The 24,218-nt window shown below is 35.7% G+C and overlaps 1 protein-coding gene across 2 annotated transcripts in view; it reads right to left on the reverse strand.

Annotated features, from left to right (window-relative positions):
- USP9X (ubiquitin specific peptidase 9 X-linked) overlaps positions 1 to 24,218 on the reverse strand; it is a 107,585-nt gene that overhangs the window by 17,682 nt on the left and 65,685 nt on the right. Inside the window, exons 20-34 of one of the 2 annotated variants that reach the window (XM_075520235.1) lie at positions 23,999 to 24,148; positions 23,774 to 23,894; positions 23,117 to 23,247; positions 22,578 to 22,856; positions 19,800 to 19,925; positions 17,129 to 17,254; positions 14,246 to 14,412; positions 8,345 to 8,453; positions 7,605 to 7,751; positions 7,338 to 7,484; positions 6,312 to 6,519; positions 3,723 to 3,943; positions 3,141 to 3,331; positions 2,526 to 2,699; positions 170 to 311 (exon numbers count right to left, since the gene is read on the reverse strand). In XM_075520235.1, coding sequence (XP_075376350.1) covers positions 170 to 311; positions 2,526 to 2,699; positions 3,141 to 3,331; positions 3,723 to 3,943; positions 6,312 to 6,519; positions 7,338 to 7,484; positions 7,605 to 7,751; positions 8,345 to 8,453; positions 14,246 to 14,412; positions 17,129 to 17,254; positions 19,800 to 19,925; positions 22,578 to 22,856; positions 23,117 to 23,247; positions 23,774 to 23,894; positions 23,999 to 24,148 — 2,439 coding nt within the window. Of the gene's footprint in view, positions 1 to 169; positions 312 to 2,525; positions 2,700 to 3,140; positions 3,332 to 3,722; positions 3,944 to 6,296; positions 6,520 to 7,337; positions 7,485 to 7,604; positions 7,752 to 8,344; positions 8,454 to 14,245; positions 14,413 to 17,128; positions 17,255 to 19,799; positions 19,926 to 22,577; positions 22,857 to 23,116; positions 23,248 to 23,773; positions 23,895 to 23,998; positions 24,149 to 24,218 lie in introns of both variants that reach the window. The other variant, XM_075520227.1, reaches the window with a different exon arrangement.

Genomic DNA, 24,218 nt, shown 5'->3' on the forward strand with positions numbered 1-24,218 from the left:
AGGACATGAACAGTTACCAGCTTTTAAGTTTCCATTCATATACTCTTACCAACAACTGAATTCAGTAATTAAAGGATAACCTTTTTCCCCTAAACATGAACTAAGACTGAACTTAGTTTGGCTGTAACACCGCACTTGTACACAAATTTAATATGTAAGGAATCATTACCTTTTTGTTGCATTTTTCACAATGATATGCATTTGCACCTTCCAATAAATCTCCTTTGACGTACTGTTCCAAAGAATCAAGGAGGTTTTGGTGATTTCTTATATCTACATTCAGAGTTGTGAAGGATTCCTCGCATTCGTACCTACCAACAAACAGGCAGATATAAGAGAAAGGCAGAAACGTGTTCAACTTCCGTGTTCTACAGGTGCTACAAAGCACCTTACTGCAAAAGTTTTATTCAGCATTTGATGTCAACTTCTGGCAAAAGGAGTTAAGCAGTAAAAAAAGATCTGACTTTTTTTTTTTATTGCAGTCTTCCTACAATTACCTTATAGTATCTGCACATTGTATTTTTTGATCTGCACTAACTATAGTTATTTTATGAAGATCAGATAAATGACTTGTATGTCTCAAGTTCACTGAAAAGGCCACGGAAGTCAAATCTTTTAGTGTATCTTGTTTTTAAAGCAGCTAAAGTAGCGTGACAAACTTGGCTAAATTAAGCTAGTAGAGAAGCACAGATAGCAAAGTAGAGTACTTTTTCCATTGCTGAACTTTAGTGTCAGGAATTAGACTGATAAACACAAATACTGTATCATACCTAAAGACAATAGTTCAAAACAGACACAGAAAAAAGCAGAAAGCAATCTTTTTTATTTTTCTACCTGAAAAAGCCTTAATAGCTGTTTTCATAAAATCACTGCGTATTTATGACTGGCTTTGACTTACTGTGTTCTGATACAACCTTCAAACAAATTCCTAGCAATGAACCAGCAATGCTTGAGAGGCAGCCAGTTAAGACATCTTGGAAACAATTTTTTTTTTTTTTTTTTTAAGATAAAGAAGCAATGAATAAATTTTAAAAGTTCCATCTATTCCAACATAACCCTGCAGGGCTTGTTTCTCTGATATGCAATCAACCACACAAAGGGCTTTATAACAGTGAATAAATTAATATTTAGAAATACTTCAACCAAAACAGTAATATTCATTCATTTATTAAATAACTTACAAATTTAGAAAGGCTGTTAATCTGTCATACCCCAATCCAGTAGTTTAGTTTATCATCAGTTTTATCCTCCCTAAACTACAATCAGGGTAACATTTTTATTAATAAGTACAATTATGCAAATCCAGTAGAGTTCCAAAAAGACAGGTAATACTTCAGGATAGTACATAATATCAGGAATGAATGGTAACTCACGTTGCTTCACATCTGTATCTTCCATTTAATTACCCATTGCATATAAAATAGAATCAGTGCTTTCATTTTATCTTGCAATATTTCAACTTACTTCTGGTCACACATTTTAACCCATGAAACTTAAGATGTTCCACTTATAAGTTCTTCTAATTCACACATGAGCTCAACTGAAGTTGAAAGATTACCACAATAAAATCAGTTTGTATCAGTGGTTTTTCCCCTGTATTTGAATTGCTAATTGAAGGATAACACTAAATGATCAACTTTCACAATAAAGAGAATTTGCAATGGTAATGTGCAGAGAGATCTATATCATTTAAGAATCACACATAGTCTCAAAGATGTAGTCAACAGTAAGAAGTGACAAAGTTTAACACAATAATAAAAAAAGCCAACTGTTGAAAAAGAACAAGTCCTCCATTAGGCCATGTTGAATCCTGCACACAATTCTAATCATCCACCTCAAAATGAATATAGAATAAAGCATAGAGAAGTACAACTGTACAATGCCTAGTTCTATTCTTTCACTAAACATTTGTCATTGATCAACATCATCAATATAGTGGGCCACTGACTTACAGTCTGATTTGGTATGGGTGTTTTTTTACATACCTTACATGAAGCTGAATTTCAGTATTTACATTTGAAGTTAATTAAAAATACAGCAGAAATCTTAAGAAAAAGATAAAATTTCTACATAATTCTCCTCAATTACAGCTTATACAGTGAATATGAATGGAGTTTTACTCATTGGAATTAAAAATTCATACTTAGGTCAGCTCTACCACACACTGTGGAAGACAGAAGACAGTAATAGCTGTTGGCCACGTCTTAAAATTTTATACATTGCATTTGGTCCTTAAGTTGTTCTCACTTTTAACATGAAAAATTTGTATCTTTTCCTCCCCTGATCAATACACAATACTTCACATACAATCTGCTAAGTAGAAAAAATAATAATCAAGTATTACAAATTAACGTTAAGGCTGTAGAAAAAAAACAGGGCAGCAAATTCTATTAGCTTTAAAAAAAAACCACCAACAAACCAAAAAAAGCCCCACAAAAAACCCCACTCTTGACTCTTTAGTCACTTTTATAAGGATACAAACACAGGTTGTTTTTCTGTAAGAAAGGAGAATCTTAACCACTTACCGATGTGGGCATCCTTGACAAATCTTCTGATCAGCAAAGGACCCTCCTAAAACTTTACTTAACATTGCTGGATGGCCCAAAGCTTTTAAAGCTTCATCTAAACTGTCCACCAAGGAATTAAAAAATTCTAAAGCATCATGTTGTTCGCGTAGATTTACAGGTTCACCCCAAAGTCTGAAAACAAAAGAACATTCTTGTCAAATATTTATTTTGTTCTCCAACAATTTCTTTCCTAAAAAAGTATTATTCAAGCTATTAATCTGTCCTTCTTAGTGGGCAAAACTATTTATTGGTTTGTGATGTAGTATACCAACTGTTACTCTGACACTTACTTACTGGTAAGTAAAAACAAGCTTTTGTGTATAACTTCATGCTTAATTCAAAGTCTCAATATTAAGGTCAAGAACTGCTAAAATTCAAAATAACCATCTTGCTGTAAATTTTGGTTTATTAAGAGACTTCTATAGAATGGTGAAGAGGTAGTATAACAGATACAATGCTGCACAAGTTCTGCTAATTTACACTTAACATCGCTATAATTTCTTCTACCACAATTAGTTTTGTTGCATTTCAGCGGTCCAGTGAACAGGCATCAATACTAAATTTTCTATTTACCTAAATTGTTTCCAAAACCCTCTTGGTACATAGTACTGTAGCCTGGAAGCTGCTAAATGACCAAAAATTACTTGGAGATGCCTGAGAACTCCAATATTGTACTCTTTTCTGTCTTCTGTTTTACTCAGTGCTGGTTTGTCTTCATACTGATGTGGATAACCAAACACATCATCTCGTGGGTCAACATTGCTCTGAAAAGCAGAAAAAAAATTGTGCGATTAACCTTGATATGTAGCGGTCTCATAGCTAGCTGTATCCCTTGTTTAACAATCTAAAGTGTTTCATATTCTTATCTGAAGAAACAAATAATGTCTTTGTATGCATTAATGGAGTTCTATGGGCAGAAGTGGTGTACAGTGCTTTCAAGTACAAATCCATGAGGAGGAAGTCTGCAAGCCTTGCTACTTGGATCTTTTGAACTGCCTCTCTGGTAGCAAGCCTATTCAAGTCAGAAATATTATGCTACTGTCCCCACTGCTGGCAGTGGAAAGCAAAGCTATTAGTAACTTAAATTTGTTATAATCTTTTCATAAAAAAGAATTCTGTTTTAAAGATAAGCAAGTTCTACATAATTAAATTTACCTCATTGTCCTGCTTTTCATCCCCAGACATGTCATCATCTACATCACTGCCTGTGCCTTCAATTGCAAGAATCCCATTCCTGATGGCTGGAATCATGTACAGCTGCTGAATAACAGAATTCATGTAACAAGTGGCACCAGCATTTTTTAGTCCTACAAATCCTTTTGGTGGTCGAGGCCCAACAGGTGGTAGATATTCCCATTCTGTAAGCGCTTCACAAGCTAAAAGAAAATAGCAGAATATGATTAGGAAATTATTTTGTTATAAAAGAATTAGACCATCAATGAAGCACAAAGGGCAGTTGCATAAAATTAGTATTAGTCTGTATCACACTGCAGTTCAATAAAACAAATGTTCCACCAGAAAACTTAATTGCTAAAATTAACACAACTTCTATGAATGATAGTTCTATCTGCAATCTTAACATTACACCATTTTCTTGTTTTGCATAACTAAAAAGGTGGCCAGACAAAAATTCAGCCTATTTATGTATCAAACAGAAGTCTACTCTCAATACCAGCAAGTTTCTTAGCTGAAGAATTCAGATGAATGAATCTAGAATATATAACCAATTTATAAGCCTTTCACAAATGTATAACCCTTTTAAAATTACAATATTTCACTTATGCTTCACTTTTCCTTGCCAGTATGGGAAACAGTATTAGATAATGCTATCTATGAGACTAATGATAGATTTTTTTTTTCCTCCGAGTCTTGTCCCTCAGACCTCTCAAATCTCTTCAAAGTACATTTACAATCACAGGTTTCCTACGCTAACATGTTGTTCTGTGGTTTTTAACACAAAAAATTCTGATGTAAAAGAAATAAGAGAGCATGTGTGTTTACAAGCAAGCTTTACTTGGTATATGAAACACACAGCATGCACAGTTCATACATGTGTTCTCTCTTCTGTCTGATGTACCATGGAGATCTGGTGTTGTATCGTGCTTATCAAATATTTGAGTAGAAGGCAATGCCATAAAATCCTTCTAATCATGAGGTGATAAGAAACACGCTACTTTCCAACAGAAAAGGGTGAAGAAAAAAGGATGAGGCGGGGGGAAAACCATAAAGCTGCCCTTTTCATTTATTCATTTGAGACTGAATCAAATAGGAAGAGACTGAAAAACTAACTCACATGACTCACTGATACCACCAACTGGGCAAGTAGCACTGTCATTTTGAGGGATACTATTTCTAGTTGCTTATAGTTTTGCTAAACTATACAAGTTTAAACATTCTGTTAAATCACAGAATGGTTTGGGTTGCAAGGGACCTTTAGAAATCAACTAGTTCCAACTCCCCTGCCATGGGCAGGGACACCTTCCACTATAGCAAGGTTGCTCAAAGGCCCAAGCCCCATCCAACCCACCTTGAACACTTCCAACAATGGGGCATCCACAACTTCTCTGGGCAACCTGTTCCAGTGTCTCACCAGCCTTATTGTAAAGAATTTCTTCTTTATGTTCAATTTATATCTACCCTCTTTCAGTTTAAAATCGTTGCCCCTTGTCCTGTCACTACAGGCCCTGATAAAAAGTCCCTCTTCATCTTTCTTATAAGCCCCCTTTATATATTGAAAGGTTGCAGTAAGGTCTCCCTAGAGCCTTCTCTTCTCCAGGCTGAACAACCCCAACTCTCTCAGCCTTTCTTCCCATATCAGCTCGAGTTTGGTGTGTGTCGTCCCTGTTGTGTGTCCCCCCGCCTCCCCCACCCCTTTTCTTTCCCTGTTAATATTACAGCCAAAATGGTTTGGCTATCCCATTTAGGGCTGCAGAAAATATGCTCCTGTTTGGTTGTTTTTAAGAAAGTCTTACGTGCTTTTTATTGATAACAAAATCTGCGTTAAGCACGTGCCTTTTGCCATCCTTGTGAAAATTAGCCCAAGTTTAATTTGACTACAGGCTTTTGAAACACTAACATTTGAGTTTTTGTACATACAGCAATTGCTCTACTCTTTCTCCAGTGAGAAGGAGAAAGTTCTTTTAAGTGCAGAGCTGTGCTGAGACAAGGCCAAAACTGAGAGAACAAACATTTGAGAAAGGACTATGATAAGCAAAGAATGAGTACAGAGCTAAAAAGGGAAACAGGACAGTGGACCTGTGTCTGTGTGCAGACAATGATGACAAATTAGGTGAGCAACCAAGAGACTGGCACTAAAACTAAGCTGAAGATACCTGATAAGGTTCTGGGATTGGTTAGGCAGAGCCTGAAATGATGAGACAGAAGTAGAAGACACAGACCGAATGAGGTTCCTGGGAGCTGGTATGGACAAAGGGGAGTAGCCAGAGATCAGGGTAGGAAGGGTCAGACTGTCTAAGTGACTGGGGCTGGAACTTGGATGCAACCAAGTAAAGCAAGTCAATATATTTACTGCATAAAGAACAACAAATAAAGGCTACACTAACAAACTTTTCTAAATTTTGAAAGCCTGATTTTGCAACATTAAAAGCAGCCACAAACAAACCACAAACTAAAAACCCCAGCATCTAGTTCAGTTGATAATATAAACAAAACCTATACATAATAGATACAGTAAAAAGTAGAAAATAGATAATTAAAAATATTACATACTAGTGATTGCTGTACCTATGTAATACATTTCAGTCAAGGTGTCTACTATCTGTTTGAGATTTCGGACACATCCAACTGCTAGTGCAACTAGTAGCTCAAAGCCAGCATTAATAGTAGCTGGTGAACTACAGACTGGTATGGCCTGCTCAGCAGGCAATTCTCCATTTCTCATGTATTGTAGATAAACATTGGATGCCGGAAAGATGAAATCATCTATCAACTCCTGAAAAAACCAAAAGAAAATAAATCACCTGTTACTGTAGAAATGCACACTATTTTGTAACCGAGTAAGAGTTATTATATAAATGAATGTCCGAGAACCAGAGGAATACTTAAAAAAAAAAACCCCAAGAGTTAAAATTGAGACCAACACCATAACGAGCTTTTAAATTTAGAACAGAGTAACTCCTTCCTAAAGTGGTTCCCTGCAAACCCACCTCCCCCACTGCAAGTTAAAAATAAATCTGTATTATTGCTGATTGGTAAAAATTTTCTTTTGCCAAACCAGTATTATCTACAAAGCTCTTTATCAATTAGCGCTGAAAAAAACAACATTGCTGCTGTATAATATCAGAGGTACAAAAGAAAACACATCTGATTAAAGAGACGCTCAGCTGTCATGCATTTGTTCAAACCTGCCATAAACATTAATAGTACTAATTAAGAACATGTGGAGAAAAGACAATACAGGTAATGTAATGAAAGAAAGCAGTCCTGTACAGGACTATCCTGTATCTAGCTCACTATCCTTGTGTGATGTTTGCCAAGTCTTGGAATAACAGCTCACTAGGTCACAGCAACTCCATACACAGTGCTTCCAAAGAATAAGAATGTTAAGCACTCTTATGAATGAAATGTGTGATTTTTTTTAAAAATTATTTTTAAAGAAAACATTAAACTCCAATTAGAAGCCCTTGTCAAACAGTTAAATTGGGACCTTTTATGGTTACAGACGACAAAATGCAAAGCTTCTTTTTAGCTATTTATAGTAAAAAAAAAAAAAAATCTAAAAACTCCATAGGTCAAAAACTGTGAACTTACTTTAATGAGATTAGCACCTCCTTTTTCACAACCAATATGGTATTTCTTCTCAGGTGTCTGGAATGCTAACAACTCTTTTGTTACTCCAAGGTGACCCTCTAAGATAGTTTCTTCAACACCCGTTTCCCCTGTTCTTTTTACTTCATCCTGCCATTTAAGAGAAAGTTAGGATACTCTAAATAATATTAATTTCCAAGCTTAAAACTGTACTTTACAACAAAGCAGCAAAAAGCTGATCATCAGAAATAAATTGATCCTAAAACTTACCCTAATCCTCTTAAGCCAGTCAATTTCATTATTGAGAAGAACTTCAGCATTGGGTACATTAATATTACTGTTGTAAGCATAGTTAAGAAGATGTCTTAAGAGAGTGAAGTAGTCTCCAGAATGCTTAGCTCTCTCTCTTGCAGTACTCTATGTAAACCAAAAACAAATGATACATATTTCACACACGCTTCTACTTATAGCACAACACTGACGTATTTTCCCTAAAACTGGCAGTGAATGTGAAAGAAAACAAGTGTAAGATCATTTTTAACATTTTAGAAGTTTACAATTGTATTTAGCTGTTCATGAATTACTTCTGGACTATTTTAGTAGCAATTTCTATACCTGAATGGAAAAAAAAACAGTGAAGTGATCAAATGTTCAAGAGAGCCATGAGCACACAGAATTGAAAAGCCCTGTCAGGCCCAGTAAAAGAAGGCAGTAACTATAGGTCTTTATCTAATCTGCTAATGATTTTTACTTGAAGGTTAGCATTCACTGAAGATCAAATGCATATATTAAAGTTTATTGTTCATGTTCTTATCAGAAAATGCAAAAAAGTCCCTTTACTCCTCATCTAACTCAAATTGAAATACTGTGCTGCTTGCCTATAGGTCAAAAGGAACCTATATTTTAGTGACTACTGTTAATAGCAATTTGCCTTTTCTTGTAGATATTTTGTCTTATTACTTTTTACAGAAATTCACATTGTACTGAAGCCTTTAGCTCTAAAAACTTACCCCCAGAACAGTAAACAGCAGGGTAATGAAGAAAAGGAGAGGTCTCTGCCCCATGCAACACCTGGTAGCCATTAAAAAGAATTGCTCCTGTGCCATCTGACGAACAGTTCTGGAAATTATTTAATAGAAACATTAAATACAATCTCCCTATCCAAACAGGACATTTAAAAAACCCCAATTAAATTTGTGCTTATCTGCTTAATGCCATTTTCTAAAACTGCACATAATGTAATAAATGGGAATACTTTATTCACTACCCATCATATTGTTTCTCCTTGTAGTGAAATTTTAGACACATGAATTACTATTACAAAATCTGTTCCACAAATCAAATATTTAAAGGTAAAATAAAAAGAAACTTATCAGCACCTAACCACCAAACCTTCGCAATTGCCAGCAAATATTGGATAACACAACAAGCAGTTTGCAACCCTATAGTTTGCAATCACTATAGCAGTTTGCTGAGCATCTATGAAGTGATCAAAATTTATCATTAGTAAGAAATGAGAAAAGAAGACTCCCTGAAAAGTCAAGTGGCTAGAATTAAAGGAAATTTTCCATTTAAGAACTTAATCTAACCACTGGAATAACGTGGGAATGGATAAGCTTAAGGGAAAAAAAAAATTAAGGCAAACCCTATTCTTTCAAGTTGTAAGATTAATTGTCTGAGCATTATATCTTGCTAAAACTGTTAGAAACAACTCTGCTTGGGTGGGGAGAGAATACAAATGAATGCTGTGCTTTATGAAAGTATCTCAACATATAAGAAACTGAATTTTACAGTGTCTTTTTGGTGTGGCTGTCGTCGTTTTCTGCCCATGAGGTCACTGTGGAAAGCACACAAAAGAATCATATTTCCTTCAGAGTTCTTTCATGTGCAGTTAACTGTGCTTCAAAGACATGCAAGAATGACCATGAGGTCAGAGCAAAGATGCACCTAGCTGAGCACCCCGTCTCTGGTATACACCTAGGAAAGTGCACAAGAAGAGGGAAGCATGCAGTGACACTTCTCCAGAATGTTCTCTCAGCTTCTAGTGATTTGTGGTTCAGGAAGACTACCAAAAGCAGTATTTCATAGCCCTCACTGGACAAGTTCATGAAAGAAGCCCTCAAACTCTTTCCAAACTGAAGGTTTACACTGCTTAAATGTTATGCTCAAGAAGTTCTTATACAAAGAAATACTGTCCTCTATTTATTCTCCCTTTGCTATTTCTGATTTTAAAGGTCTCTGTGGTATTCTCCTCCCACCATTTATCTCTTCTCCAATACGAAGTGCCCCAAGCTATTCAGCTGTTTCTCAGATGGAAATAATTTCAGAGCTTTGATCTTCCTTGTCACCCTTCTCTGATCTTTTCAAGTTCTACTGCATTGCTTTGAGTTGCAGAAGACCGAGGGGTGGAGGGGGTCTGTTTTGTTCTTAATAATAATAATAATAATTGACATTTTATGGGATCCGATTGCTGAGCTCATGTTTTCATAGAACTTCTCACAGAAACTTCTTTTACAATGCAACCCTTCAACTGCTTGGGACACATCACATAGACACTCCTAAGGTTCACGTACTTAAAGGCAGAATGAAATAGATAAAGGTGGTATTTTCCTAAAGTGAGAAATTTGACCAAGGAAACACATACTTCACACTGTTATGTCTGTAAGGAGTATGCAGTATTTGAACACAAGTATATTTTTGTGAGGCTATAACAATCTAAGAGCTCTTAAGGAACCATGGGAAGGATGCAGCTGCCTAAACACAGGCATCTAGTGCCGTGTTAGACACCATGACAACAGCGTAAAGCTGGCAGATAGGACATGAGATGCATGACGAACTCACACTCACCCGGTGAAACAGCTGGAGGTCAAATGCCACCATTAAGGCAGGCAACCTGAATCCCATCCTATTGGTAGCTCCAGAATACAGATTTCTGTTTAGTTAACAGCAGTCAGCCTCTTCAATGGGTATAAGCACCATTGCTTTATATGGGCAGTAAGAATTTTTATTTATTTGGGCCACACATGTATCGACCACCAATCACTTTGTAGCCATCAGCGGAATACTTCTGGGTTCCAGGATCATTTAGGACTAACTGTTCAGCTATCTACTGTTGACTCAGCCAGTCTTGTTCAGGGGTCACCACTATAAAATCAATTACCTTGGAGAGCAAGAACTGCTCCAGTATTTAGTATTAAACATTTTGCATTCTGTTCCTCAATTTATAGGTAGCATGGTTATGCTATGAGGAAACAGCAGAAGTCCCATACAATCTCAACCTCTGAAAGGAACAAACAAAACCCACCAATCCATCTGATCTTTTCCAGAATGATCATATTTGTGAGATCTGAACTTGATCATCTTCCTTGTCTTTTACGGAGCACCAAAAACATTTTCTCACATGCATATTTTTGCTCACATTGTTCTCTGATTAAGGACAGGAGATAGAGAACAATAGTTGAAAATGGAAGGATATTCAGAATTCTGTCTGGTATTTGCTAAACTTTCTTTGCACTGCAAACACTAGATTTGTTTCTACATTAATTCAGAAGAGGAACTTTTTTAGCTTAGTTCAACTTCACTGTCTTAATTTTCAAAGTGGTTTTCTGTTTCTACTCACGTTTATGCTACTCTAACCATCATGTAATAATGAACAGTTGCATTCTAAGTGAGATTATCATATGTATCAGAAATTTTACAAGCATAAGAGAAAAGAGGTTAGCTTCTTGTACTGACAGTATGAACCATTTTTTCCATACAATAAATTCAGCTCATTTCCCATTCCGGTGGAGAAAGCAAGCAGAGATAAGGAGCTGAACAGCAGTCCACTTTTATAAGAGAAGCCCTTAAAAATTTTATCCCCTCTGACAAAAAAACCAAACAAACCCCATCCATTAATGCTACTCTTATTTTTAAAGGGCAAAAGGCTAACATACCTGGGTAATTAAGCCACTGCTGTTCAGACTTGGGGTGACATGCTAACAAAACATGGAAAGAGAAGCCCCAGCTTGGGGACATATCTAGTTTCTTCCAATATTTTAGGAAGAAAAGTACAACAGTCAACTATTCACTAGGCATAACAATATGAAATAGTTGGGATTCAAATTCAGTCAACAAAGCTCAAATCAGCAAGAAGAGTAACCATTGGAAGAGACTGGCAAAACCATGACAGATATTCCCATCTGTAAATCAAGACCATAGGGTTTGCTAAAAAGACCTTCTACCTTCATCACAAACTGCGTTAGATAGAACCTGTACAATGAAACTCAGAGACAAAACTGTTTAAGACTTATAGATTTAGAAGTTCCCTATTTGAACCAATAGTTCACTTCCTTAGGGAAATATGACCAGAACAGAAAAATCCTCACAAAGAGCATCTGCAGTTTTCAAAGACTGAAAGAGCAGGAACAAGTCATCTTTGGTGTAGGTTTGTCATTGGCACTATTCTGTTTGTAAAAACAGAACACTGATATCTTGCTAGTAACTATTTTAATATTTTACACTGTGCTCTAAATGTAAAACAAAGCAGACTAATTATTTTTTGTAACCAATTAACAGTTAAATGTACTCATTCTATGTTTTTTTGTTTTGGTGTTTTTTTTTTTTTTTTTAAGTAAACATTAACACAGCTATTCTGTGAGTTCTTGCAGTAAAAAAGGCATTATGGGCACAGCATTTTTAGAGTGGGAAGGATCACAAATACATTCATAGTAACAAAAGCATATCCCAGTATTTTCTTCTTTCAGTTATTCTTGATGACAAAATCCTGGCCTATTAACCTAAACTGGTGAAAGTGATAGCAAATAAGAAACTTTTAACCCTGACACCTGATAAATGGTAGCAGAGAGAAAAACAAAGGAAGAGAGATACCTAGCTGTGATGACAGCTTTCCAGCCCATGTAAAGTGACAAGAATCTCAGTCTGTGATATTCAAAGCTTAAAGAAAGATTTTAAGACCATTTCATGAGAGACGTGTCATACCAGAAGCAGCCCCAGAAGTTTTTATATTGTAATACTGCCAATAAATAAGCACGGAGATGACACAAATTTGGCCACTATATTAGATAATAATCTTTAAGTTCTCCAAAGTTAGTATTTGTGCAAACACATTTCTTATTTACAAACTAAACCTGAGAACTGCTCACTGAACTTAATACACAAATAAATACTTCTGTCTGCAAAGTGGTGATACAAACATTAACTGAAATATAAACAAATGCTGGTGAACACTTGAGAAATGTCACCTGAATTCCCAGTACAATGCCAGAAAGTCAGATAACTACAGTGAAATTTATTATAAAAATTATCACCCGATACTTATATTTGTACAATTAAGATCATGTAGAAAAGCCACAAATCTGATAAATCTTTGGACCCACATTAAAAAAAATAAATAAATAAAATCAAAGGATGGGGCAGCACTAACAACTTGCCCATGCTATTCAGCTGTACTGATACTCCAAATTTGACATGTGGCCAACATACACTTACTGTCAAAATAGTAACTTGATATCAACTGTTGACAGTTTTAAAAATAAAATGTAGTGATTTCTTACTCATCAGCCTTGAAAGTTACCAAAAATAGTGAAAGACAGCTTGTTTCATTTAATGTGTAAAATTACAACATACATTTGTCAGCATGTTTGTTAAACTTATCTAACTTAAGTGATAACAACAAGCTTCAGTGAAGCTGAAAACTCAACATGCTATATCACAGGTTGCAAACTAATAAAGCTTGTGGGATTCTGATAACAACACTCCACAGTTTCACCAATGTGTGCAAGTGGTTCATTGTAAAGAGATACTCTGATTATACTATTGATCCTTTTGTTATGGTGAATATTCCTGAACATAACACTTTTCAACCTGTTTTATCTAGGAAAATAAAAAACCCAAAACACGGTGCTGAAATTCTGACCCCAGTCATCTTGGAGCACCACAATCTGTCTCCATTTAAAATGTACTGAAAGGCTTAGACAGCTTCACTTATTTCTGATCTCTGTCATTTCTCAAAGAAAAGTTAAAATATTCATGGAACAACAGCAGCGATATCTTACAAAAGTAGAATTAAACCTTTAGTAACAGTTTAAAGCACTGGTAACTAAGTTTAATAACAACATAAAAAACTTTCCACCTGGATGGCTTCTAAAAATACACACCCCAATACTTCACATCACAATTTCAGGTGGGCTAAAAGTCACAAGACACGCAACATACAGATGCTGTATCGTGCAGATGCTGTCTAAGGAGAACTGTACGAATAGCCTGGATAACAAGAGATCCCTGAACTCTATGGCACGACTGCAGGGCAACTGAACCATATAGCTCTTGGCAGCTCCTGCTGTTTTTCCCTGTCTGTCTGTCCCACAGCAGTGCTAAGGGTTCCACCAAGACATTGCTGCTGCACAAGGTGACAGCTCCAGTGCGACAGCTCTACGTAAAACATGAGTCGCATGAAGACTCACAAGTGTTCCACTCCAATGCAAAGAGAACCAGAGGATTAAACCTTAACCTCCCCCTCTCCTCAAACTGCTAGCTCTGTATCTTTCCTATACTTTTTCTAATAAGTAAAGTTCTTCTATACCTAACTCACTTAAATATTCTGAAAAACATAAAGTACATACTATTTTGTTCTAAATAAGTTGTTCTAAAGCCATCAGTAGAACGTTATCAGGTGTCCATCTGGCTTGACAATATCCTCCTTATGAGTACAAAGAAGATGGGACTGATACAGCTACCACTTTAGGATAGGTATCCAAATTACAGAATTATATTGCTAAACAATAAATTAAGACAACTGCAGAAAAATCACGTAAATAAGAAGTCACTGCTCTGCGTTTAGGCTTTACATAAATTTTGAATTGTAAAATAATATATGTGATTAAAAAAAAAACCACACCACCAAAACTTACTTGCTGTGACAGTGCAATAGCAAATCAATGATAAACGTCTGCCATGCCTTTTCTTTACTGAGCGCATCCAGTGCCGTTGGAATCAAAGCAAAACACAGGGTCATCACCTCCAATGCTTCACAGCAAACTTGTTCATCTTCCATGTCTGGTTCATTTCCTGCATTCGTCTGTGAAAATAAACAAGAGAGCACAAAGTGGGTATAGAAAAAAATCCCAAGAAACCCAACTGGCTCCAAGGTATACACACTAAATACAAACACAAACCACAAATTTGTATACTAAGTGATTATCGGCGCCAAGTATTTTATGCACTCCACTCAGATCTGATTCAAAGCACTATGTGGGATGACCTGAACTTCCAGTACTGTGCTTCTCAAAGGAAGATTCCAAGCATGAACTTAAGGACCCAGAAGTTAAATAGGAAGCTTGTAGGCAAAAGTTACATCAGTTAGTACTGCTGGGTTTTCTTGTTGGTTTGTATTTGGGTTTTGTTTGCTTGGTTCTTTGATTTTTAAATAAGATGCTTTTCTTCACTACTCAGAACCTGGAGTTTAAAGCCTTGGAAGCAGCTACTATTTAAACAGAGAAAGGCTGTAGTGCTGTATAACTTGTCAAGAAGTCCAGTTTTACAAAGCTTTAATACTCACAACTTATTTGACCAAAAAGCTTCTTAATACTGCTAGAATTCAGCACTTTGCTATTTTTCAGAAACAGGAAACAGCTGAACCAAGTTTCAAAACATAGTTGCTGTGGTGACTTTTGAAAGATGAAAGGGTAATATTTCTAACTGGTACATGTTATTCTTTCAATTAAACACTTGAATCAAGTGAGTTGATTTTGGTGCATTTTCCCAAAATAAATACTTTGAGAAAAAAGCAAGCTCTCTCCACCATCTAAGACAAAATTAATTAGCTTGAAGAAGTTCTGAAGAAACTGAATGTGAGCAGGTTTCAATCTTAATTCATCAGTAATCATGGCTGCAGGTTAGTAACATTAACCAGAAACATAAAATAAGTATTTTTTTTATATATGGAAAGGTTATCAAGATTAAGTAGGCAAAAAGAAGGGATTACAATGCAGAAGAGATAACTAATTGTAAACGGCAGCAGAAGAGGACAAAGTATGTCTCAGTCTGGCAACAGACACTACTTTGTCTTTGCAAAACAGCTAAAAATCAGAGACAGTCGCTACCACTGCAGTGGGAGGATGTGGCAATTCACATCTCAAGATACGAAAGTAAAAGCAGAATGCTTTCAACAAGTTCAGGACTGCACCTGCTCTGTACTGAAGCCCTGTTTAGAGAAGAAAGTTATTTCTGCATGGGTGCAGGGATCTAATAGAAAGGCAAATGCATTTTATACTCAGCGAGGCACTTCCCTATAGTCAGGCACCAGGAGCTGACAAGCAGGGTCTGTACAAGCAGCATACTTGCAGTATTTCAGATGGGTATGGGCCTTCTCTGAGCTACCCAGGAAATGGCGGTTTGACACCACTGAAAGTCGCACACAGTCTTCTTCAACCACTGAGAGGAGTCCCATACCACAATTTTTTGAGGCAGGAGGCAGAAGAGAATCCACAAAAATTATGCTCTCAAAATATTTTATCTTTACTTTAAAATTTAATTGAATTCACCAGTTAAGTTCAGAAGCTTCTTAAAGTGCTCAGAACATCCTTTCAGAAGTCATACTTGATGGGACTACTCTGAAGTGCCTCTTAAAAAAAAACATTTACCATAGTCACCTTTGATGTTTTTAGGAATCCCGACATGTCATTCCCAATTCCACAAAAATCAGTCTGCTTTTGTTGTTAAACTAACATTTAATGATAAATCTCTATCCCACAGACTTAGCAAAATGCTCCCACAACCTATGAGTTAAAAGTCTAAGGTTTAGTGGTCAACTTAGAAAACTGAAAGCATTTTTCTTAAAATACTTTGTCCTCTAAGCCAGTGTTTGCCAGTACCTGGTTTATGCAATCTTTATAAAACTACCATAGGAGTTACTTCCTCTCATCTATAAGCAAACGCAATTCTTTTAAATTAAGAACATGTCCTTTCTCACATCACATTCCTCTATTTCTGCGATACTTTCCTCTCTTTTAATGTTATTTTAACAAAGGGTACTTTATTCCCACTTTTTATTACTTCCGCAATTTCTTCCTCTCTTTAGTTTCCAATTTTTCCCTTCAATTTTTATTTCCTTTTTGCTTAGGATAAACCAAATGCAGCTGCCGTTTATTACAAATGTCCATATAAGTGTCAATAAAAATAAATAACCCCCACGCACAAAAAAACCTTTGAAGGATGATTGATAATGCACAGCTTAAATTTCACCTATTTTAAAACTTCAATTGTTTGAAAGTATTTTTATAGAACTTAACTGTACAATTTTTGCCCAGAAAAATGTCAGAAAAGAACATTTACATATATTTTCCTTTAGGTGTATTTTCTCTAGTGCGCCACTACTCTTAAAACATCAAATGTACAGATATAAGAGCACATCTTCATGTGCCTGGACTGTCACCCTAACTAAACCACTTTTCACATGCAAGTTATATCACACCCCCCACCTCCACCCCCCCCACCACCCCAAAAAAACCACCCAACCAAAAAAACACCAACTTATTTCATGAAGTCATTCTTAGAGCAACAGAAGCAGATGCCATAATACCATTACATAAGCTAAATGGAAAGCTGTTGCATTTTGCTGAAGTAAATATTCTTCCTCTAATTGATAATTTAAGCACAACAGCTAATACACCAAGAATAAAACTTCCCTATATATTCTTTTCCCTATATATTCCTCTCCCTGACCTGGTTGACGCTGTCCCTTTTGTAAACAAAGGAACAGTTATATAGAAAAGAAGTTGCTTAGGAATTCTTACCTTTTCATAGATTTTACTAATTTCCTCGTTCGAGCTGAAAACCAGCTGTACTGACCCACAACCTGACGCCCAAACAATTTTTTGTACTGCCCTAATAACACAGATATCAGGGATGTATTTTGAAGCCTGAAAAAGAGAGAAATAAACCAAAGCAACATTAAAATGCAGTTGCAAATAACATTACAATGGATTCTAAATTCTCACATAGAAAGTTCAAAATTTAAAAATTTAAAATTTAACAAAGAATTTGTCCTTAAATAGAGAAAAAAAGATGTTGCATCTTGAAAAGCATTTGTACTTCACTTTTGTAATATTTCATTTTTAATAGAAAGTAGCATGTGTTTTAGATATAATACAGAATCTTAAATTGTAATGCTACAAGTACCAGGAGTTAGAAGAAAGTGAACATTTTTGATAAATAACCAGCAACTCTTTGATTTCAAGTAAGATTTAGCAGAAACTACCAACATCAATGCTAAAACATTCTTGTTTTGGGGAAAAAAAACCAACAAACCACCAAGCATACGTCTGGAAGGCAGCTAGCCTCTTAAGTAATGTAACAAGTTGAAGTTATTTTAGAGTTTGTCCCCCTCATGATATTTATTGTGCTAGCTCATAGCTAGACAAACTAATGCTTATCAAGTATGTGATTAATATATACAGGGATTGTTCCATATTCAAGTTATACAGGGTTCAAAATTAATAAGAACACAGATCATGTGTCTTATGAATGTAGACTCACTCTTCAGTATTTTCGGCATGGTCAGAGTTAACATCCAATAGTTTCTACTGATATACAAACATTACAAAACATACTACAACTGCCATTATTTATAGTTTGCATCAACTTTCAAAAAAAACCCCCAAACCTATCTGGAGTCTATATTCAAAGTAGAACTGTGCAAAAAATGGGCAATCTTTAAAAGCAGATGGTAGACAGTTCTCAAAAATTTCAGATGTAATTTTTCTAATGCTCAAGACTTAATAAAAAAAAAAAAAGGAAGATTCTAAGAAGCTTAACTAATAAGCTAGCTGCATCAGGAAACCTGAACAATGTGTACTCTTGCTACCGATAATGGACTTTAACAGTAGTTACAATAAAAATAGGTATTTCACCTTTGTCACAGCAAAGTAATCTTACTGTAACAGCATCACAAGAAAAATTTGTCAGAAAGAATATTTTCTTTTTTAATCTCATTGTAGTTTTAAAATCTTGAAATATCAAAATTTTTTAAAAGGGTGAAAGATTTCTTTCTGTGCTATAGTCTTCTTTCTGGCCTATGGAAACCATGTCAGATTTATTTTTTTTTAAATTGTGAGGTCAGCTGAAAAAAGTCTTTGACCATCAAAACATTAGAACAACAACAACAAAAAAGTCTTTCAAAGGCAAACCACAATACATACGAAATTTAGATCTACAGCAGTTTTCATAATTTCAGAAAATTATAGACAACGATTTAACAGCAATACTGTGTAGACTCCTGTAAGAGATTCAGATTTTGTTTGCTTTGATGTGCCTGGTGAAAGAAAAATTATTTATTTATTTATTAGAAGTCTTCCAAAAAGGACAAAGGCACAATTAAAAACCTTTCTTCATACCTCACCTCAAAAGACATTTCTTCCATGGAAGGAAGTTAATTAAATCAGAGTTCAGCTGGCTGATTTTACACATACAGTCACCTATGGATGAAATACCACCACTAACGGAAGGCAGATGGTTCAGTCTTGCAGTCTAGTACATCGTGCTTTCTTTAGACGCTGCTCTTTGTTCAGAAGAAATAGTGTAATTTTCAACATTAAGGTGATAATACAAGACCACTTTTATTTAGATAGCTCAGAACTGTTTTGGAGATAGCTTTGCAGAGATTCTATACAGTATAGAAAAAAAAATATTCACTGCTTCCACACTGGAAACTGAGGGATCCCGATTCACTGTGGAAGAGGAAGTTGCAGTAGTTCTGATTTTAGCTTCTGCTGAATTCAGTAGAATGCACTAATGTATTCACTAACATGACTCAATTCCAAATCCAAATGGGATTTGGTCATACCATACAGTACCCTACAGATAAGACTATTATATCTGTGAAGCACATTGTTTAACTCTATCGAGCCCCACAATCCAATTTTTCACTTGTATCATTAATGCATTTTCAATATATAAAGACACACTGGTAATGATTTGCGACTTTCATTTTTCAGCATTTAGAAGTCATGCTCAGTATTTAAAAACTCCCTCCCCTTTTCTGTGTTCTTCTTCAAGAAGAGAGTGTTACTCAGAAACCAAAACATAAAAGACCAAAAAAAGAGGAAAGTATCACAAAAATGTTTTCAAAATAATCATTAACTTCATCAAATCTATTACATCAAGTTTCTGAAGTTCTGATCTACCTGTAACAATATTCGCAATCCATTAAAGAGCTTGTACAGAACCTGCCTAGTTCACTTAAGCCTCTTAATGCTCTTAAACACTGAATTTCATAACTGCATATGGAAACAATTCATTAAATACTTTTAATTAGTCAACAACTTATGAACCTTATGAACATCACCTAAAATGTTTCATGACATTTTAGAAGGAAAATCCATGTCTTACAAAGCAATAAATTTCAGGATTAAAAAAAAAAAAACAAACTACAGGAAAAAAAGGTGATACAGAAATGAATTCACTAACCTCATCAGATATTTGCTGTGCAAGACGAATCGCTACATTTCTTAGCATGCATTCTGAAGTTGGATTAGGAATGTTTTGTAGGGCGTTTTGTAGCACCACTGCCTGGTCATGCGTAGCCTGGTTTATCTGGAAGAAAGTATTTCTTATGCTTATTTTTACATGGAAAAAAGAAAGCAAGAAGATACGAAAATATAAAGTTACTTGGAAAGGTTTGGTAGAAATAGATAAGATCTTGGAAGGAAAAATACTTACAGAAACTGCAAACACTAAGAAAAAGAAACCCCCTCATTTTCAAATGATACTATCACATCTGAAGACACTGTATGCTACAGTGCACGATCACAGAGTACAGGTAGTTAAGGGGAGAGACACTTGCTCAAAACTACTTATGTTTGGGGGTTTATTGATCAGACTATTTCAAGTTAACTGAATGTTTAGAATTACATTGCCTCCTTCCCTTTCTGTTGATGTAGGAAAGAAAGGGTTTGCTACAACAACGGCTCTCCCTCTGGATTAGCTAATAGTGTCCAGAAAGAACACGGCTGCAGTGTTCATTATAGTTAAGCACATTTTAAAAATTTGAGTTAGACCTCTATTGACGAATTCTGTTCCAGATTATCCCTCCTGTTCTTTATCATACTTTCACAAGAGAAACAGCAGCAAGACAAGTTTTTATCTTTTCTGTATTGGTTTGACTACAGAGTTCCTCCTCCTTGGGCTGACAGAGCTCCATAGTTTCGAGAGTTCAAATCTGAAATGGTTGTTTCCTTCTCATAGACAAACTTCCTTGAAAAGACTCTGTGTGCTGTGGTTAGAAGTTAAAGCTTCTTGTACAAAAGAATTTCTTCATTTTCTCGTACAATTTCATCCAAAAATCCTGTCTCAAATGCTGCTCAAAAGACACACTGTGAAGTTGGACTGTAACACCTGCTGCTGGTCATATCCCTTTGCTTTGTCAGCTTCACCAAGACACTTGATTCAAGGAGCAAAATTACAGAACTCACATTGAAGATGGTAATAGATCTTACACAGTCAATTAGCTATCAGAAACAGGCTGTAAAAGGATCAAACAATATATATGGGGGCAAACCAGGATCTATGTACCAGAATACTATGTTTAACAACATTATTGATTCAACTTTCTATGAAAGCAAGGAAGAAAATAAAAATTTAAAAGGTTCTACTGACAGCAGCAGACCAGTAACTGGAAGACTGCAGACGCATAGTCTTGGTTACCTCATTCTCTTAAGCGCTGATGGAAAGCCAAGACAGAAAGTTATGCTATGCTACTTATGGGTTTAGATATGATAGATGAAAGGTATTTACAAATCCCACTTCCGTCCCAAGGTGTAAGCTTACTGGTGTTGCAGCAATAAAAAGTATCAAGACCAAAGCCCTTCAAATAAGATGACGATGACAGCAAGAATAACCATGGTTTTTCCAACAAATCAGTTAATAATAAAGTTAGATGTTTGCAACACTTAACAGTGAATGTCAGTAGTCATGGACAAATGCTACTACCTCCTAAGTGGTCAGCATAAATCTGTTTCAAACAGTCCTTCAAGACTCAATTGATGTTATCTGTGTTCCAAACTGCCTTTTGAATAATCATCATTAGAAAATAGGGCAGTAAAATTTACTCATTTTAAACAGATGAAGGACAGGGTGGTAAACATGTTTGCTTTAAGATGTTTCTATTATATTCTAACATGAGACATGAAAAGCAATCTTCACTTTTTTTGTAATTGTCAAGAGTTTTGATTTCCTTCAAAAAGAATGAATCTGGTATCTTCCAAAAGATGGAACTAACCAGAACAGATGGTTCAGACTCAAGGAGAACGTACTTCTCTGCTTCAGAGATGGATCTTAGTAAATATTCTGGAAGAAAGTGCTCTGAAGTGGGGCCCTCTATGTATATTCTTGAGTATAGGCTGACAGCTCAAGCAACTACTTAGGATGGAACTTCACAAAAGAAAAAAAAAATAGCTGGAATACCTAGAAGCAGATGGCCAAGAAGGACAGCAGTAAATTTTAATTTTTAGGCTCTATGCTGTACACCTACTGTAAAAGGGCAGAAATAAAATCTTGACCCACAACATATTTGTCCAGATGTAGAAAAACTAACTAGTCATATTAAATGTGCACAAAATCTACTACTATAGACATGTGAGATGACAGTTCAGAACACCTGTGTTACACTTTCCCTTTCCAACTCGGAGAAATCTTAGGGTAGGACACCTTTCAACTATCAACACTTAACTTTGCAACATACTTAGTTGGTCTCTGCAAGCATTTTCTACAAGCAATGGACAGAATTAGGAGTGTAGCAAGCCAAGGACTTATTTTTGTGTAGAAAAGGAGTTGGCATGACTCAGTTCTGTTGTTTTATTCTCTAATCATAAATAGGAGATATAAGAAATTCAGAGGCACATCCTTCAATAGACTCAACAGCTCAAAAGAATCAGAATTCATATTTATGGAATAGATGTACTTGAAAATGGAAAGTTACCTGTACTGACCACCATACAAACCACCAAAAATCATATATGAAGCAGGTGGATCTCACACCTAACTTTTCTACAGTCAGAAAGAAACAGGATTTGTTTAGTAAGTTGATTTCTTTTTCAGAATCGTCAGACAACATTATCTGAAAGTACCAAGAGTTCTTGACATGCAACTCACTCAAAGAGGTTGTCAATGGAGAGCAGACAGACATTGCTGCAGACAACATAAAACCCAGAGTACATTACTATTTGCATCAAGGAAGATTTGTATTACCGGTGAAATTGTACTTGTGCCTTCCACAACTGGCTGACAAGCTTCTGCCACAGCTCGAACATGGCCATATCCAATTGCTGTTAGCAATAATTTGGCTATTTTTAGAGCATTAAGGTAGGCACCCCTTCGAGTTTCCATATCTGCATTTGGCAGGAAGTTATTTCTAGTCAGCATGCTCAATACAAGAGGCAAACCACCACTTTTTAAGAAGTTGTACTGGAAGTCACTGGCATCTTCTCCCAGAGGTGCACTGGCAGGCATTAACAAGGCATAAACTACCTGTAGAATAAAACAGAGAGTTAACTAACAGAAATGCACTAGCTTGAATATAGATGACTGAACATGAGACTATGTTGGGATACTACTTAAGCAATGCTTTGACAGCATTGGCCATACACCAGTTTATTCCAGTAAATTGTTAAGTATTTTCAATTGCTAAAATCAAACCAGAAATTGATCTTAGGCTTCCACAATGTTACAGAAAGGACTGCCAAAGAGAGAGTTGAAGATTTTTAAAGAACAGGCAAAGCATCACAAACCTCTGTTAGATACAGCACTTGTGAGGCAGAAGGACCAAAGAATAGAGAATCAAGGGATGGACTAAGGCTGCTTTCCCCAAGCTTTGCATGATCTAAACAAATAGCTCTTAGTTTCTCAACCGTAGTGTTATCTGCAATAAAAACACAACTTATAAACATTTTATAACACAAGTACTCCAGAATAAGCCAGCAGTATTTACCATTATAAATCTGAAAAATTTTAAGTGTATCAGAGAAGTTGCAAAAAATGTAACTGACAGACAAAATAAGACTTTGAAGTGTTCTGCAATGATCATTTCTGTCACAGTACAAAAGAGATCCTATTAAAGTAGTGCTACAAAACCACTTCGAAATACAACGCTTCTCCCCATTTTCACTGCACTGTGGCACTGAACCCCAGTACCAACTGCAAACTATGTAACTTCATATGACAGACAAGAAATAACTATTTGGGAAATACATACAATCCTAGTTAGGATTAGGAAATACAAACTATTTGGGAAATACATACAAATTCTAATCCTAACAGTCATGAATTACAGTATCAATAAGTTACCAGAAAGTTGAAAATACTCCCCTAACTTCATTTTTCTATAACAGGTGAGAAATTATTATACAGGATATTACAATATAAAACAGGATAAAATTAAGTTTTACCTGGTGGCATGAGCTTCATCAGAACACGTGCTCCATCTCTAAGAGGTGGCATATTTAGGCTACTGCCCAAGTCTGCGACTTGCCAAAGAAAAGAGATATATCGAGGATGCAGTGACATGATCTTAAAATAAGCAAATAAAAAAACCCGTAAAAATCATTAAAGACAAAGTGTAGGGGAAAAAATGCTTTTAAACTGTTCATTTGAGACTCTAACTATATGCTTACCACTCCAGGCAAACAGCTTTCAACTTCTGGATTTGGACCATCACTGTAGTGATTGCCATGGTTGCCCGGAGAACCAGTTGAAGAGTCAGAAGAACTATCTGGACTTGAGGGCATATTAGAATTTATCTGTGTAAGCTTAGCTGTAATTAGCTGAAAAACACAATCATAGTTTTAATACTATGTAAAAATGAAGATTCTTTACTAAATATGCATCTGATAC

Source organism: Mycteria americana, chromosome 1, assembly GCF_035582795.1.
Source record: "Mycteria americana isolate JAX WOST 10 ecotype Jacksonville Zoo and Gardens chromosome 1, USCA_MyAme_1.0, whole genome shotgun sequence".
In the NCBI taxonomy this organism is placed as follows: domain Eukaryota; kingdom Metazoa; phylum Chordata; class Aves; order Ciconiiformes; family Ciconiidae; genus Mycteria; species Mycteria americana.